This window comes from Anopheles merus, unplaced genomic scaffold, assembly GCF_017562075.2.
Source record: "Anopheles merus strain MAF unplaced genomic scaffold, AmerM5.1 LNR4000084, whole genome shotgun sequence".
In the NCBI taxonomy this organism is placed as follows: domain Eukaryota; kingdom Metazoa; phylum Arthropoda; class Insecta; order Diptera; family Culicidae; genus Anopheles; species Anopheles merus.
In genome coordinates, this window is record NW_024427664.1 from 20,727 (window position 1) to 39,904 (window position 19,178).

At 40.2% G+C, this 19,178-nt stretch overlaps 1 protein-coding gene across 1 annotated transcript; it reads left to right on the forward strand.

Moving 5' to 3' along the window:
- The first annotated feature begins 18,304 nt into the window (after positions 1-18,304).
- Positions 18,305-18,913, forward strand: LOC121601400 (cyclin-dependent kinase inhibitor 1C-like). Its single transcript, XM_041930216.1, has 2 exons — positions 18,305-18,526; positions 18,602-18,913. The coding sequence occupies exons 1-2, from the start codon at positions 18,447-18,449 to the stop codon at positions 18,723-18,725; spliced, it is 204 nt and encodes a 67-aa protein (XP_041786150.1). The 5' UTR covers positions 18,305-18,446; the 3' UTR covers positions 18,726-18,913.
- The last annotated feature ends 265 nt before the right edge of the window (positions 18,914-19,178 follow it).

The following is a 19,178-nucleotide window of genomic DNA, read 5'->3' on the forward strand; positions in this document are numbered from 1 at the left end:
TTTGGTTTAAAGGGTATACAATATGCGGCATTTAATTGTTGCTCATCCGCATAAAAAGTTTACCACCATGTTTCCCAAATCTACACGCATCATACTGTGTTTGTGGTTGTGCTAATCACAAAATACTTTCCGTGTAGCGTGGCACATAAACGAGCACGAATTTGTGCAGAATTTGGTGTGCCACACTCATTGCTTCTAACAATTTACCTTTAATTAACTAACGGATCATGAGAATACTGATCGTTCGCAGCCAATGCCACACACAGGAAAAACAAGGAGAAAGAAAACTACCTCACGTGCGAGAAAGAGCAGCAACAACCAAACCGTAGAGCCGATGAGATTGTAAGAATGCGACAGGAGATCGTCGTCTGTGAGCGAGAGTGAAACAGAAGTCAGAACCATAAACTTCCCATCCATAATTTGTGACCATAATTTGGGTGTGTGTCTTCGCTCCATACAAATCGTCAAAAAAACATTTTCGCTTGGTCGGAAATCGCGGCGAAAACCGCCTTTTGCGGATAGGACATTTGGCGATTTTATTTGGCAAAAATCCACAAAAATTGGAGAAGTAATCTTTTCGGCGAATAACACCTCAATAACAAAAACTTATGTATGAAAAATAAAGATTTTTTAATGACCTTATGATTTCGAGTAGATGATACCACTCCCAACCCTCGCAATGTTTGACGGGTTATAGCGATTTGCGAGGGCTCGCACGCCATACAAGTTCACAGCTCTAGAGCCCTCGCATTAAAGAGCTTGCGAGCCTTGGCAGTTTTTTCGCCCCTAAGTTTAGCAGTTATAATTATAGCACCCCGTTCAGCAGGCCCGCCATCCCGTCAAACATTGCGAGGGTTGCGAGTAATATCATCTGCTCGAAATCTTATGCATTTGAAAATAATCATTTTGTTTTATTCATAAATTATATTTTTTGCGGTGTTATTCGTCGAAAAGATTATTATTTCTATTTTAGTTGATTTTTTCAAAATAAAATGTCAAAATTGAGGTGTTTAGTATGCTACAATTTGTACTGTTATACCTGTTGTTGGGGTGCTATAATTATAACTTCTAAACTTAGGGGCGAAAAAACTGCCAAGGCTCGCAAGCTCTTTAATGCGAGGGCTCTAGAGCTGTGAACTTGTATGGCGTGCGAGCCCTCGCGCGCCCTCGCAAATCGCTATAAATTGCATGGCGGGATGCAATTGACAGCGATTTGCGAGGGCGCGCGAGGGCTCGCACGCCATACAAGTTCACCGCCCCAGAGCCCTCGCATTAAAGAGCTTGCGAGCTTTGGTAGTTTTTTCACTCCCAGTTTTAGCAGTTATAATTATAGCACGCTGAGAGCAGGTATACCATTACAAATTATAGCATACTAAACGCCTAAATTTTAACATTTTATTTTGCAAAAATATAAAAAAATGGAAAAGTTATCTTTTCTACACATAACACAGTTAAAAAATAATTTAATAATAAAAAATAATTTTTTTTAAAATATCTTAATATTTCGAGCAGAGATACCACTTGCAACCCTCGCAATGTTTGACGGGGGTATAACAGTGCAAATTGTAGCATACTGAACACCTCAATTTTGACAATATTTTTTTTTTAAATAAATCATTTAAAATAGAAATAATTATCTTTTCGACGCATAACACCGCAAAAAAATATAATTTATTTATAAAACAAAAGGATTATTTTTAAAAGCATAAGATTTCGAGCAGATGATATTACTCGCAACCCTCGCAATGTTTAACGGGATGAGAGGGCTCTGGGGCGGTGAACTTGTATGTCGTGCGAGCCCTCGCGCGCCCTCGCAAATCGCTGTCAACTGCATGGCGGAGAGTGGTTCGGTGTCAGAGGGCTGTCTTCATCTAGGCTAACCGGAACCTCGATAAGCGGTCTAGAGTTTATTATGCCCTCGACTTCAATGAGCCAGCCGTTCAGTATCTCATCTGTCGGGTGTTTCCTTAGTTGGATATTCTGTAGCGTTTTTTTATGGAACGTAAGAGCTTTTCCCATGTGCCTCCGAAGTGAGGAGCTGCTGGTGGATTAAACTTCCACTGAGTGTACGGAACGTCTAGTTCTTCTATTAGTTGTTGCATGTTTACTGCTTTCGAGGCTTCTCATAATTCTCGATTTGCACCTATAAAATTGGTTCGTTGATCGCAATACATTTCTTTTGCATTTTTTGGCGATTATGCACGAGCTTGTTGAGAGGGAAAATGCTACTTCAAGGTGTACCGCTCTAACGGTCATGCAGGTAAATAGCACGCCCCAACGCATTTCGGTCCGCCGTCCGTTCGTTACGATGAGTGGTCCGAAGTAGTCAATACCTGTGAATGTGAATGGCCTGATAAAGGGGGATAATCTAGCTGCAGGTAAGTGCCCCATAGGTGGCACTGATGGCATAGACTCTCTGACCTTGCAAAAACAGCAGTTCTGTTTCACTCTATGACATACGGAGCGTAGAGAAGGAATATTAAAACGTTGTCGCACTTCGTTCATGACGGTTTGATGATTGGCGTGTCTATACTTTCGATGGTAATAATCGATAATCAACTCGGTTATATGTCCAGACTTTGGGAGTATTATTGGTTGCTTGGTTTCGTATCCGACATATTCGCAACATCTATTCTTCCTTTAACTCGTAAGATGCCGTGCGTATCGAGTTGGAGGCTGAACTTATACAGTTGGCTGCTTTTAGGAAGGTATTTAAGAGTATTTGACTCGCATTCAAGCTTCTTTAGCAGGCGTCGTTCTTCTGGAAATACGGTCTGCTGTGTCTGCAAGATTATAGTTCGTTCAGCAAGTTCCAATTCTGTCGTCGTGAGGGCTCCCATCTGTTTATCAGTCGGTGATCGAGCGTTCCTGATGAATCGCCAAACGTATGCTATCGCTCGTAAAGGCCGGGCTACATTGATCGTACTCCATAGCGTAATTTCGATTTTCACTAGCGCATCTGGCGGCGGTTGACTGAAGCATTTTGCCAAACAATTTGTAGCCGCTTCAGAAAATATGTTATTTTTCCATGTTTTTTACTTAAACTAGTCTGGTAGAGCTATGCAATTGGTAGATAAATATGTTGTGCAAGTATTTCAGCCATTTTCGCATCGAAAAACGATGAAAAAACAACTTAAATTTGAGATCCGCCATGGCCATTCCCTCGACGACCAAAAAAGCTTCCACCAGCCGCCGCCAGATGCGCTAGTGAAAATCGAAATTACACTTGCGAGTACGATCAATGTAGCCCGGCCTTCACAGTTGCCTCCAGCGACTGAACTGAACGACTGAACTCGATAAGGGGCTCTACCTGTGCGTGACTGCAAACGTTGTATCGTATTTCTTCAGTTGTTGTCATTTCTTTGGAATCTTCAAAGTGCCAGTTTTCTTTTTTGTTTTGCAGGAATAACGGTCCTGTAAACCATGCGCTGGTTGTGAGATGTTTGTCCATCTTTGACCATTTCGTGCCTTCGTCAGCAACATTTGTTTTGGTTGGTATCCAGTTCCAGTCTTCGGCTGAACTATGCTCGAGGATTTCGCCAACTCTGTGTGCTACGAAGGTACTATAACACCTGTGATCAGCATTAATACAACGTCCTTCGAATCTGTCCAGAAGAATTGTTGTTGAACCTTTTCCCGATGCGATTCGCAGATCGATTTCGCTAATCGAAGCCCAAGAACAGCTGTTTGGAGCTCTAACCTGGGTACTGAAGTATACTTCAATGGGGCGACGTCTTACCCCCTATTAGTGCGACCTCAACGTGGTCGTTGGTCTCAAACCGGAAATATGCGTCAGCAGTATAGCCGTCCTTGCCAGCGTCGACGAATACGTGCAGTTGTTTGTTACATTCAGTTATTTTCACAGATTCGCGATAGCAGCGTGGTATTGAGATGCTTTGGAGTGTTGGAAGATGTGCAAGCCATTGACTCCACATCTCATAGATAGGTTGGGGAACCTCGTCGTCCCATCCAACATTCATCCTCCAGGTCTCTTGTAATGTTACCTTTAAGAAAAGAAGTGGCCAGCAATTAGTCCTAAAGGATCGTATATAGACATTAGCATACTTAGGATCTGACGCTTGGTTGAAATAGTGATTCCCGGCAACAAGTCTTCATTACGCGGAGGAATTTTGAAGCGAAAGACGTCTAGTTCTGCATCCTACCATATACCGAGGACCTTCTGAGTGGTCATGGTCGGTTCAAGGTTGAGATTTTTCTGTTGTTCGCTGGACGTTGTACCAATTACTCGACGTACTTCTTCACAGTTTAATATCCAGTTGTGCAACGGGAACCCTCCTTGTTCGTGGGCGTATAAAGGCCGGGCTACATTGATCGTACTCCGTAGTGTAATTTCGATTTTCACTAGCGCATTTGGCGGCGGCTGGTAGAAGCTTTTTTTGGTCGTCGGGGGAATGGTCGTGTTGAATCTCAAAATTAAGTAGTTTTTCCATCGTTTATTGATGCGAAAACGGCTGAAATACTTGCACAATATGTGTATCTATCAATTACAAAGCTTTTCCAGTCCAGTTAAAGTAAAAAACATGGAATAATAAGGTATTTTCTGGAGTGGCTCCAAATTGTTTGACAAAATGCTTCGGTCAACTTCCGCCAGATGCGCTAGTGAAAATCGAAATTACACTTGCGAGTACGATCAATGTAGCCCGGCCTTAAGACGTCTTTGGCAAGCTTAATCGCATCGCATATCTCCTCTTGGCTCGTCAGCATGTCGTCTACATAGTGGTCTTCCTTGATGTAACGTGATGCAATCGAAAGCTTTTCTTGAAACCGTTCAGCGTTCAAGTTTTTTACAAATTGAGCACAGCTAGGTAAGCAAGCGGCGCCGAATGTTCAATTTCATGCGTAGTACGACGATGGGTGGTGTCAGGAGGTCGGGACGGAGTAAGAAGCATAGAGTTTAGAGATACTCCACGGAATTCTGCCGCAGCATCCCACACTACTCTGATTTTATCGGGCTTGTTGGCTCTGGAGACAGGAAATACTGGCAGGTACCAAGTTCTTGGCGACATCATACTTTTCTCGGATTTAGGAATTTCTTGTACGTAACCTTTTTTGATGTGTTGGCTGATCACTGCATTCATCGCTACTCTTAGCTGTGGTTCTCGAATCATGCGCTTCTCAAGGCAATCGAGGCGACGTAGGGCCATCGAGCGGTTATTTGGCAATGATATATATTTTCTCGTCTCCATAGGAGCCCTGCTTCGAATCTTCCTTCTACAAACTTGGTTTGTTCTCGCAGCAATTCTAGCGCAATTTTTATTGCCTTTGGTAGTGGTGATGTACCGTTAGATTTCTCCAAGTCGAAGCTTCCTTTAAGAACGGCATCTAATCTTGCTTCTAGGTTGGAACAAACGCAAAGCCTCGCGTTATGCGTCGCTAATGTTACCTTCCATCTATCGCCTTGAACTTGAGCACAGTTTCCAGACACAACCCATCCTAAACGTGTTTTGGTTGCGACTGGTTCAAAGGATTCTCCTTCTATGGCCTTGAAAGGTCGTGTCAGACGATAATTGTCGATCCCTATGAGTAGCCTAGAAGCTGTATCACTATATGAGCTTATAGGAAGACCTCGTAAGTGGCGATACATGACTGATAATGACTCCATCATTACACGTTGACCAGGGAGGCCTAGGCTTCGTACCGTTCTCACTGATGCCATCTCAAAACGTGGTGCATGTTCTTCCGTACCGGACACTTCGATGGCTAAAATCACCGAGTCATTTTCTTCACGTTGTTGGCCCCCGGTCCATGAGAGACAAAGCGGTTGTGGGGATCCATGTAGCCCTAGTTTCTGTAGCAGGTCTTGTTCCATCAGGGTAACTGATGAGCCTTCATCCAGGTATGCAAGTGTTTCCACGACCTTTCCTCGTCCGTACAGCGTTACTGGAATGTACCTCAGCAAAACGTTTAGGTTATCGATAATGAGTGAAAATTGCTACGATACTTGCCTGAGTTACTTGTGGAACCGGTTTGATGTAGAGATGCATGATGTCGAAATTGGCAGCCATCAACTCCGCAGGGACGCGACTCGTGACACTCACTTCGATGAAATTTCAAGCAGCTCCTGCACAGTCGTCTGGTTCGAATAAGGTTCCACCACTGCGTGACCGACATGTGTCGGTATTCGTCACAATTCATCAGGCCGTTGCAGTAGTTTTCGCAGGCAAACTTTATATATGTGGATGATTCAGGTTGGTCGGAATTCGTTATCCTTTCCGTTGCAGCGTGTAAGTTGACGTGTCGGGGATTGCGTTGCCGTTCATTACGCATTGGAGCGATGACATGTAGTCAAGCATTCTTAATCATCCGCATATATTTCCCAAACTCTTCCAGAGATTTGTGCTTTAACTTTACACAGTGCTTTCCCCAGTCCAGTTTCATTGAGGGGGGAAGTAATCCCACTAACTCTTGTAACACCGGTCCGTCGTAGCGTCGCTCGACGTAGCTGTTCCTGACGGTGGCGAAGATTTTTTCTACGGACAAGGCAAAATCTACAATGCTGTCGAGGCGATCTTCCTTCGGCGGTCGTGAATGGCGGATCTGGTCGAGAAGGGGTATCTATGACCATTTCCGGTCTTCCAAACGTTTCCCTGAGTGTCTCGATGGCTTCTGGAAGATCTTCTGCGCGTCTCAAGCGGCATTGCACTGCCTTCAGCGCTTTTCCTTTCAAGGCTTGCTTCAACCGGATAATGTTTTCTCTGGGAGAGAACCCGCACATCTGCGTTGTATCCTCATAGGTTGAAATGAAAGTTAACCAGTCTTCGTATTCACCCGAGAATTGAGGCAGCTCACTTTTTATCACGTGGCGTGCAGACACCTGACTTTGGCTCAGCTCGTATATCTCATCTGAATACGCCGTCGAGCTGAGACGAGGGGAAGTGTTGGCTCGTTCCCCGGGGTGGAGAAGTGCTGTGATGTTTTTGACCACCTCGTTTAGCTGCTCCTCCAGGGTGTGCAGCACGCTTGGTGGTTCACGTTCGCGTCTTCTTACCATGGGAGTCTCGGCTGCCATGAGGCGTCGAAACAGCTGAGCCCTCTATTCCGTGATGGTGTCACTACTTTCCTTTACAAGATGAAGCTGTTTCGAGTCGCGGCTCGTTGACGGCGCGACAGGCGCACTAGCAGACGACGACCGGCGATGTAAGCCGGTAGTCGATGGAGTAGTACAGGGTTTCTCAAGCCAACTCAACATCGTAACACTATTTCTAGAACACGTTAAACGATTGTCAACATCGTACATACAATTCGAATCCGTAAACTCTTTTCGATTTGGTAACATTAGGTTTTGAATGCGTAAAATCCCAACTCGAATCTGGAAAATGTATGCTGGATGACATGTCATGCAAGTAGTTTATACAGCGAACTTCAATCCTTCATGCAAAATATTATATGTTTTTATGTATTTAATTATTTATTATTTTTTGCTTTTAAGGCCATCGTAATGTTTGTAAATGCATAATACAGTCGGTTTTCTTTGATTAAAATATACCACACAAAAAATGTACGGAGGTCATATATTAACCCTGTCACTGCCAACCAAAAAAACATCATATTCCATGCTACTAGGCTATCCAGGTAGCCTTCGACTTTGGAGGGTTATAACTTTTGATTGCGTTATCCAATATCGATGGAATATCTTGACGAAAATTAAATAAATTAATGCAGTTTCTATAACTGTACATAAATTGGTTCAAATCACTACCGTTTTTATGTTTAAGCTTCTTAAAGTTGACAGGATTTTTTGAAGAAAAAATTCATAACATCGAATACATTTTTTTACTTTAAAAATGTTCACAGTGATATGTTTTTTTAAAATTAAATTAAATTTCATAATTTTTCTAAAGTTAGAAATGGTTTAAAAAATGTAGTCTTGTATCAAACTTCAATTCATTGTGCTGTAAGGATAGCCCAACCGAGTAAAGATTATTTCAAAACGGTGAAATGTTTTAGTAAACAAATATTTATGAAAGACAAATATTTTCAAATTTTATAGCTGATGCTGCTCGTCCTAAATAATAAGTAACCACATTTGTATTTAATAATCATTTAAATTCTTGTTCCAAATAATTCTTGTCTTTTATTTCAACGAATTATAAAATAATAACATTTTTTCATCACTTCACACGATGTATTGGTAATTCAATAATAAAAACAAAGGAACTAATCGTATATTTCCTAACTGTTAAGGCACCGATGAAGATATGTCCACATATTTCTGATATAACCTTCACAGTCACTAGAAGTAATTACAGGGTTTCTCAAGCCAACTCAACATCGTAACACTATTTCTAGAACACGTTAAACGATTGTCAACATCGTACATACAATTCGAATCCGTTAACTCTTTTCGATTTGGTAACACTAGGTTTTGAATGCGTAAAGTCCCAACTCGAATCTGGAAAATGTATAATGGGTGACAAGACAGCCAACATACATTTTCCAGATTCGAGATGGGATTTTACGCGTTCAAAATCTAGTGTTACCAAATCGAAAAGAGTTTACGGATTCGAATTGTATGTACGATGTTGACAATCGTTTTACGTGTTTGAAAAATAGTGTCACGATGTTGAGCTGGCTTGAAAAACCCTGTAATGAAGCTCTTCTCTCAATGGCCTCAATAAGTTCTGCATCGTTATTTGCGTTTGCCCTTTTAGTGATTTCTTTCCACTTACTAAATAAGTTCTCAATAGGATTTAAGAACGGCGAATAAGGTGGAAGGTATCGAACTTCATCTCCATCGTCTTCTATTTGATAGCGTATTTCATAACACTTATGAAAAGCTACGTTATCCATAACGTAGATTATTCGTCCTTCGTATGTTGCGCTTAACTTACTCTTCAAATCTCTAATAAATTCCAAAAAGGAATCACGATTTACTGCTCTTTCTGCTGTTTTGTACATTTGAATTCCTGATCTATTCATAGCACATATTATGGAAACATTGCGAGTGCGTATTTGTGATACTACTTTAACTGCTGGCGTACCAACAGCCGATCTACCTCTACTTGCTCTCATGCTGATACAGAAGCCCAACTCGTCAACAAATATCACATTCGTATCAGAAATCTGCCCGGTCAACGCATAAAAATTTGATGCGTAAGCTCTGCGAATCTCTACGGTTTGCGGATTATTCCTACGAACGGGTATTTTTTGAATTCTCTTTAAGGAATAATGAAAACTCTTGATTTCCCTTGCTACAGTAGGCTTACTCACACGAATAGAAAATTCCTCGAATACTTTTTCTACCAGCTTTTGTAAAGTTATGGCGCAATCTTCATCTATCCATTCTCTTATTTTTTCGCCAATATCTGCACTGATTTTTTTCTCCCTAATACCTCCACGTTTAGCAGCCACAACCACAAAGTTGGTTTCATATTTTTTGATTATACTATACACTGTTGAGCGATGTACGTTAAGCATTTTAGAAATATCAGCCGCATTGCATCCATTTTGGTGAGCATTTATAACCCTCTGTCGATCAACGTTGCTGGTGGTTCGAAGCCTTCTCTTTTGTGCTGCTGCAGGTTGTGCTGCCTGGGATGTCGCTTCGTAGTTTCGTAGCTGTCGTAGTTTCGTCATTGATTTCACCATTACTTCCGCTAGAGACACTCATTTTAATAGAAAAATTTGCGTTTGTACTTTATGTTTACTTTTGGCGGAATGATTTCCATTTACAAAAATGATGCCATGCATCAATCCTTCATTTACAGTGGTTGATTGATTTCTTAACATCTACAGTGTTGACCGAAAAAGTAAGTTAACTATATCGTTCGTGTGTATCGGTAACTTATTTCAAAATTAATTTTCTTCTTTCGTTTTGAAACAGTGCATTAGATGGTGAAGATGTACGAATCATATATTTGTAATTTATTTAACGTTTAACGATAATGACTACAATCTTAAGGTATCATCAAAATTAGTTCCATCATAACAATGAACTGTATGTAGTATTATTGTTTTATCATTCACTGTAACGTCTTGACACAGCACTTTGAAGCTATCCATAAAAACTAGTGATGGGCCTGTCGCATAAAACCGACCGCGACGGAATCATCTTAAAGTGAGGGGGCGCTCCGGTACAGGATTTTGGTTACAGTAGGTTTAGTATTAGGTCGAAACTTCACGGACCGGAATTTCGCGGCCGCGGGATTCTGCTTGCTGAAAAATGTATGAATATGACAGTTCGGGAAATTTGCCATTAACACTTTGCATATGGGTTTGACAGCAGGCGGAATTCCGCGGCCGCGAAATTCCGGTCCATTTATTTTCGGCCTTAAAAAGATTCAGTATATTCAGTAGGTTCAGAAGATGGCGACTCAGAAAAAGATGAGCATAGCGAAGCAGAGAGAGATAGAAAAAACATGGCGAATTAAGAACCAAACGACGTGGAAGGAAACGCAACATCATAGAGGAAAAATAAAGATCAGTCTTGTGTTTGGATAAATCGAGAATAGACGTGCAGAAAGAGCGTAAAAACAGTATAAAAAATCAAATCAGATAAAAATGTCTAAAAGGCCGGAGAACCACGACAAAAAGGTTTGTTATATAACTAGCCTGGTATACCTTGTTATTCCCGACTAATTAAAATGTATGTAACTTACTAATATATATAACTTCTTTCTACTTGGTATATTTGAAACAGCATCGCAAACCGCTAGGCACTTTCAATCGAGTATCAAAGTGCTGTTTACAAAAACAACAACCATCTTGCTCTTTGGATATGAGACAGAAAATTGTAAATTAAGTAAACTTCACAAGCTCGTATGATTGTAGCTATTGATCTCATATGAACCTGTCGAACTCATTGAACCGGTATAACTGCAAGATTTGATTTTTTCAAATTAATTTATTGATTTATTTATTTTTAGCCGGTCTCGCAGTACAATCGTAAACTCGTACGACTTAACAACATGCCAGTCATGGGCTCAAATGTTGAGCCAAAAGAAGAAGAAGATTGATTTATTTATTGATTTACAGTGTAGCGCCGTTTATTCGGCGTCATCAGAACTCAACCTCACCCGGATATGCGAATAACATTGATAAAGAGTCAAATGATTTATTCAATCATATATTCCTGATTATTTTTGGAAAATTATCTTTTTTTTATAAAAATAACCCAGTTTTCACTTACTTTATGGTTTTTCAATGAGAATGTTTGAAACTTGTGATGAATTAAAGTCCGTTCCGTAAAGTTTGGAGATACGTGGTTTTCTAAATTTGGCAGATCAAAAGTCAAATCAGTACAATTCGCTTCAAGAAATGTCAAACGCAGTATAAATTGCATTTGTGCTAAAAAAATTTAATCGACTTACAAACGAAAAATATCCGATATTCTGTAGGAATCGTATCAAATAAATTATAAAGTATATAAAATTACTAATATTAATCAAAAATACCTAGTAACCAATAGTATTTTGGTCGAAAATCGTGAAATTCGAATTTTGCGGATATTCAAGTTATGCGAATTCTTTGGGAACAGACCCAAGTGCCACAAATCCACTAAACGACCACTAAACGGCTTCTAAACGACTCAGTTCTCTACCTAAACGGAATATAGAAAGACTTCGTTTAGCAGACGCCAAACGACTCATGCATTCTAAAAATAGCAAAAAAGCTGGTGGCGCTATCTGTTGGTGGGATACCCCAACCAGTTGAGCTTCATCGCTTGGAGGAGAGCTTTCTCATTTCCTCTGTACTGTTGTATGGTTTCGCATTGAAGTTATGCATCGCTAGAACTAGAACGGCGATACGATTGTTTAAATACTAAACTCCAACGGAAACCACCAGCAGCATTGCAAGTGAGATTTGAGCAATGGTCATTGGTGTTGATACCCACGTATCTAACCACACGACCATTTATATAGATTTTTGCTCAGAAAGTTAGAAGGCTATATAGGTCATAATAAAATGCAACTTGTCGAAACACATTGCAAGAAAAGGATAGCAATATAATGATGAGTTGTAATACGCCATCTATTGATCAAACCAATGAAGCTGTGGAGCTTTCATTTTTTTTCTATGGATATTCAATTTTCCAGTCGTTTAAGCTTAATCTGTGGCGCTTGGGGACTGTATAGTGTTTTTTTCTTTCTGACAATGTGCTCTGATAACCGTTTTTTCAAATATCCTCCCCATAACGTGACCTTTGTATTAAACTGTCATTTCTAAACAGCACAACTTAAAGGACAGGTACCTGGTACCTGGGAAAAATGGCGTTTATCAATTGATTAATTTGTTTATTTATTTTATTTATTTATTAAGTTACTTATTTATTAAGCAATACGGCCTTTTTGGACCGTTCCTCCTGAATAAAAAGTTACTTATTTACTTTGTAGAAACCGAAAATTGTATGTGAATACACCTCAAAAAACATAAACACCTTGGTCGCGGTCATACGTTAACATTTAAGTATCGTAGGCGTAAACGTCAGAATAAAACAGCATTCGTGCTCGAGAATCAGAACAGCGCACACCTTCCGATTCTTCCTAATTTCTGTTCCGAAAATTCCGTAATATTACAACTCAGAAGTGGGATAGGAAGTCATTTTACGCAACAAAATGCCTACAAAAGATGAGTTATTATGCGCCTTGGAAGCTGCTGGTATCGAAGTGCCCCCCTCGGCAACTATTCAACATCTTCGCAACTTGTACCAACAATGCGAACCGGGGATGAAAATTGAGGAACGATCGTCAAACAGCTCCAGTTCCCAGAACCCACGTATTGATGACGCCGTAGTGACGAACAATAGAAAACACGAGGAGCCAGTCGCCATTTCGGTGAAAGAGAAAATCGTTCCTCCCAAAGATGGCAGCTTGGCTGAAAATGATTCTCATCGATGGGAACTATTTGCACTACGCGAGAAAATCAAGGAAATGGAACAGCGACAAGTGAAAGTGGATAGTGGCAGATTGGTACACCCTGACGAGCTTAAACATCTGATACCAGAATTTTCGGATGGTCTCGGTATCAACCGATGGATTGACACAATCCGCTATAATAGCGAACTATACGAGTGGCAAGATCGAACGACACTTTTGTATGCAGGTAGCCGCTTAACCGGCGCGGCCAATGAGTGGTATAATGGATTTCGTCATACGATTAAAACTTTCGACGAATTTGCTGTTGAAATTAAAAAGGCGTTTCCCGATCGCTGCAATGACGCTGTGATTCACAGCCAACTAGCCGCAGCTTACAAAAAGTTCTCCGAATCATATACAAGTTACGTGTATCGGGTTAACGCGTTGGGGAAGTCAGGCAATGTGAGTGACGATGCTATTATCACTTACGCCATTAGAGGACTATCCCGTGATCCTCTCTACGATAGTCTCGTCACAAAGGACTACAGCAACATATACGATCTGATCGACAACATTAAGCGCTGAGAAACACATTTATTGATGCGCAAAAATATAGAACGCCACATTCCTTCTGCCCACTACTCAAATGTTCCGAGATTAGTGGCCCCGAGACAGGCGCCAACAGAAACACCTCGTTGTTACAACTGCTCAGATTTTGGACACCATTCATCACAATGTACTAAACCTCGTCGAGCCTTGGGTTCCTGCTTCCGATGCGGCAGTACATCTCACGTCATCCGTAACTGTCCCGACGTAGCATCACATGTCTTTTTGATTCGGGTAGTGCTAAAAGCTTCGTCAATGAAGATATAATTCCAAAAACAAAACTACATACTCCCATACCGAGCGGATTTCGTGGAATAGGGAATAGTAACCTTCAAACACTTGGAAACATTGAATTACAAATACGCTTTCGTAATGAAATCCGTACTCAAACTTTCATTATTTTGCCTAAAAATTACATGTCGTTATCTATGATAGTTGGGAGAGATCTATTATCTGAATTCAAAATCATTCTTGCGCAATTACGTAAAATTTATAACAAACCCTATATTATGAACTTAAATAAAGATATAAAGAATACAAAACCGGATGTTGTCCAGAGGCTTCAAACTTTAGGTCTGTTGCATAGTTCAATACAGGGCTCCTCGTTGGAGGCGGGTCCAGATTCCGTTTTGTCCGATTCCAAAATTTCTGAAAATTCCATATTAGCGTTAGACCAATCTGAGCATGAGAAATCACTTACCAACGTTTTTATTGAAATGTGTTCGATAGATATGAGCGATGAAACGATGAGCGCGATAAAAATAGGTAAACATTTGTCTAAAGAACAAAGCATTGTCATTAATTCAATCGTGGTTAACAATTACCTAAACTTTCCAGAAGAACAAATCCTACCAGTGACTCATAAAATGCGGATTAGTTTAACACATGATGTTCCCGTTTTTACAAAACCAAGACGACTCTCATTTGCCGAGAGGGATAAGGTTAAAGAAATAGTGAAAGACCTTTTGAAAAAGAATATAATACGACCTAGCAATTCCCTTTACGCCTCGGCACTGGTACTGGTAAGGAAGAAAAACGGAGAGATTCGTAAGTGTGTCGACTATCGACCGCTAAATAAAATTACCATTCGCGATAACTATCCACTCCCTTTAATAGAAACATGCCTCGAGCATTTAGGAAACAAAAAATATTTTACACTACTCGACCTTAAGAGTGGCTTTCATCAAGTGCAAATGCACGAAGACTCAATTCAGTACACGGCTTTCGTCACCCCTGACGGCCAATACGAATATACTCGTATGCCATTTGGACTAAAAAATGCCCCAGCTGAATTTCAGCGGTTTATAAATACGATTTTGAGAAAATTTATTGAAAGCGAAAAATTAGTCGTCTATATTGATGATATTCTTATTGCTTCGAAAGACTTTGATGAACATTTTCAATTAGTGGGAGATGTTTTACGTACACTACGTGAAAATGGGCTAGAACTACCCCAAGCGCCACAGATTAAGCTTAAACGACTGGAAAATTGAATATCCATAGAAAAAAAATGAAAGCTCCACAGCTTCATTGGTTTCATCAATAGATGGCGTATTACAACTCATCATTATATTGCTATCCTTTTCTTGCAATGTGTTTCGACAAGTTGCATTTTATTATGACCTATATAGCCTTCTAACTTTCTGAGCAAAAATCTATATAAATGGTCGTGTGGTTAGATACGTGGGTATCAACACTAATGACCATTGCTCAAATCTCACTTGCTTCAGTGCTGGTGGTTTCCGTTGGAGTTTAGTATTTAAACAATCGTATCGCCGTTCTAGTTCTAGCGATGCATAACTTCAATGCGAAACCATACAACAGTACAGAGGAAATGAGAAAGCTCTCCTCCAAGCGATGAAGCTCAACTGGTTGGGGTATCCCACCAACAGATAGCGCCACCAGCTTTTTTGCTATTTTTAGAATGAATGAGTCGTTTGGCGTCTGCTAAACGAAGTCTTTCTATATTCCGTTTAGGTAGAGAACTTGAGTCGTTTAGAAGCCGTTTAGTGGTCGTTTAGTGGATTTGTGGCACTTGGGTACGCTTGGACAAATGCAAATTTGCATACAACGAGTTGGATTATTTAGGATATAAAACCAGCCCCTCAGGTATATGTCCTAGTGATCACCATGTTAAAACAATTAAGAATTATCCTATTCCGCAAAATGTAAAACAAGTTCAACAATGCATAGGATTATTTTCATTCTTCCGTAGATTTGTTCCCAATTTTTCAACTATTGCTAAACCTTTGACCAACCTTTTAAAACCAAAGCCCCATTCGTATTTGACAACAATTGCAAAAAGGCTTTTGAAACACTAAGAGACAAATTGATCGAAGCTCCAGTACTATCCATATATGACCCAAAGCGTGAAACGGAGCTTCACTGTGATGCAAGCTCTTTAGCATTCGGTTCCGTACTTTTACAAAAACAGGATGATGGTAAATATCACCCTATTTCATATTTCTCAAAGACAACTTCGGCCGATGAAGCTAAGTTACATAGCTATGAGCTCGAAACCTTAGCCGTAATTTATGCGCTCAAGCGATTTCATGCATATGTACATGGCGTTCCCATCGAGATCGTAACAGATTGCAATTCTTTAGTAGAGACTTTGAAGAATAAAAATGCTTCGGCTAAAATAGCACGATGGTCGCTTTTTCTAGAGAACTACAACTACACGATTCAACATCGTCCCGGAACATCAATGAGCCATGTAGACGCTTTAAGTCGGCTCGAACACTTGGCCGCAATTCACGATGTCGACATAGACTTCCAGATACGTGTCGCTCAAGCTAAGGGCCCGCAGATCCAACTGTTGAAAGGAAAGCTAGAGAAAACGAGCATTCAAGGATTTCAGTTGCAAGACGGAGTAGTATACAAACTCTCACCTTCAAATAGGTTAAAACTATACGTACCGGCGGAAATGATAAACAATTTGATTCGATCAATTCATGAACAGGTAGGACATCTCGGTGTAGAAAAATGTCTGAATCAAATAGACCAAAACTATTGGTTTCCCAATAGGAAAACAAGGATCATAAATTTCATTAATAACTGTTTAAAGTGCTTACTTTACTCCACTCCGGTTAAAAACAATAATCGAAATCTGCATAGTATCCCCAAAGAACCTTACCCCTTCGATACAATACACATTGACCATTTTGGACCACTTCCTACGTCAAAATTGAAGAAAAAATATTTGCTAGTGGTTGTTGACGCATTTACGAAGTTCGTTAAACTATATCCATCTTCTTCTACTAGTACCCGAGAGGTGTGTAACTGCTTAAAACAGTATTTTTCGTATTATAGTCGCCCCAAAAGAATAATAAGTGATCGTGGTACATGTTTCACCTCAGTTGCCTTTTCCAATTTCCTATCGACACGGGGAATCATTCATGTGTTAAATGCAACTGGTTCTCCACAGGCCAATGGCCAAGTGGAAAGGATTAATCGTATAATTCGCCCTATATTAAGTAAATTGTCAAACCACAGCGATCATTCAGATTGGGTTCAAACATTATGATCTACCGAATACGCACTTAACAACACTATCCATTCATCTACTCGTTTCTCACCCTCTATGTTATTATTTGGTGTTAACCAACGAGGTCCGACAGTAGATGGCTTAACCGAATATTTAGACGATAAAAATAAAACCTTGCTAGATCTAGAGACAATACGCGCAGAAGCTTCGTCTAACATTTTGAAATCGCAACAAACCAATGAAAAACAGCATGCCAAACACCATTGTCCCGCTACGGAGTTCAATGAAGGAGAATTTGTAGTAATCAAAAATATAGATAACACCGCTAATACAAACAAAAAGCTCATCGCCAGATTTAAAGGTCCTTATATAGTACATAAAAGATTACCTAATGATAGATACGTAATACGCGATATAGATGGAATTCAAATGACACAAATACCATACGACGGTATTTTGGAGTCGGACAAATTGAGGAGATGGATCGTGCCTCTTTCGGGAGACTGACGAACTATGTGTGAAAAGCCACACTTACAAAAAAGAGAATTCTAGTGAAAAGTTGTTACAGGGTTTTTCAAGCCAGCTCAACATCGTGACACTATTTTTCAAACACGTAAAACGATTGTCAACATGGTACATACAATTCGAATCCGTAAACTCTTTTCGATTGGTAACACTAGATTTTGAACGCGTAAAATCCCATCTCGAATCTGGAAAATGTATGTTGGCTGTCTTGTCACCCATTATACATTTTCCAGATTCGAGTTGGGACTTTACGCATTCAAAACCTAGTGTTACCAAATCGAAAAGAGTTAACGGATTCGAATTGTATGTACGATGTTGACAATCGTTTAACGTGTTCGAAAAATAGTGTTACGATGTTGAGCTGGCTTGAGAAACCCTGTAAGGCAAAATTGAGGCCAATTTGCCATCAGGATGGCCGAGCTGTAGAAACCGAAAATTGTATGTGAATACACCTCAAAAAACATAAACACCTTGGTCGCGGTCATACACACTTAAAAATATTTCACGACCTCGGTTAAAAAAACTGCCGAAATCCGTCGGCTCTTTCGATTCTTGCTGATATGTCAGTTGAAAAAACCCAGTAGCCGAAAATCAGTACCATTTAAAACTGAAATATCAGTTAAATAAAAATTTGAACCGAAACTCGGCAACACAACATGCCGAGCACATACGTTAACACTGCTGTCACCGAGATAATCCGTCAAAATAACCGAGAATTCAGCTTTACTACTTGGATTAGCCGAGGCTCGGTATTCTATCTGTCATTCGCCATTCTGTTAATTTCGTGCTAATGAAACGAAAACCTTTCGGAGTGAGTGTGAAGAAATTGATGTAAAATAAAATTGATGTAAATAAAAAAAGTGAAAAAGAGTCTCTCAGCGTGAAAAAAAGAGAATCAGTAGCGTGCGATCGAGCACAGGTATGAAGCGGGGTTGGGGCTAGGAAACTCCATCAGCGCACGCAACCGGTGCTCTTCAGAGCGTCGCTCGGAGCAGTCCCTATTTAAGGATCAGATGTGGAAGCTAATCCGGTTGCTTCAACCTTTGCCAGACCGTTCAGACCTCCAGGATTCATTTCCGGTCACCTACACGAGGTAAGTATCAACACTCGATCACATGAAATCTAAAAAGGGTTTACTCAGACTTGTTTCACTCTGCCCGCTTTACAGAACCGTGCCTGTACCAGTGCCCGCTCCTTGTCCGGCTCATTTTCCTGTACCGGTACCACATCCAAACGCTGTGCCCCATCCGGCGGTTGAATCGGCGCCTGTCCCAACGCTTTCCATCACATAAAAAAACCCATTTGATACGCAAATAAAATCACTAAAATAAAAATAAAATGTTTTTATATTTTGCCGAAATCTCGATTTGTTCTAACCGAATATCTCGGTTAAACGTAAACGTCAAAACAAAATGACATTAACCGAGATGTCGGCAACAGAAATTTAACCGAGATCTTTGCCGAGATCTCAGTTGTGCAGATCTCGGCAAAAATTAACCGAGATTCGGCAAAAATTTTTAAGAGTGTACGTTAACATTTAAGTATCGTAGGCGTAAACGTCAGAATAAAACGGCATTCGTGCTCGAGAATCAGAACAGCGCACACCTTCCGATTCTTCCTAATTTCCGTTCCGAAAATTCCGTAATATTACAACTTATTTATTAATATTTTTTGTTAATTGCTTTATTGATTGATTGATTAATATATTAGTTGCGTTTTTTTATTCACTTATTAAGTTATTTATT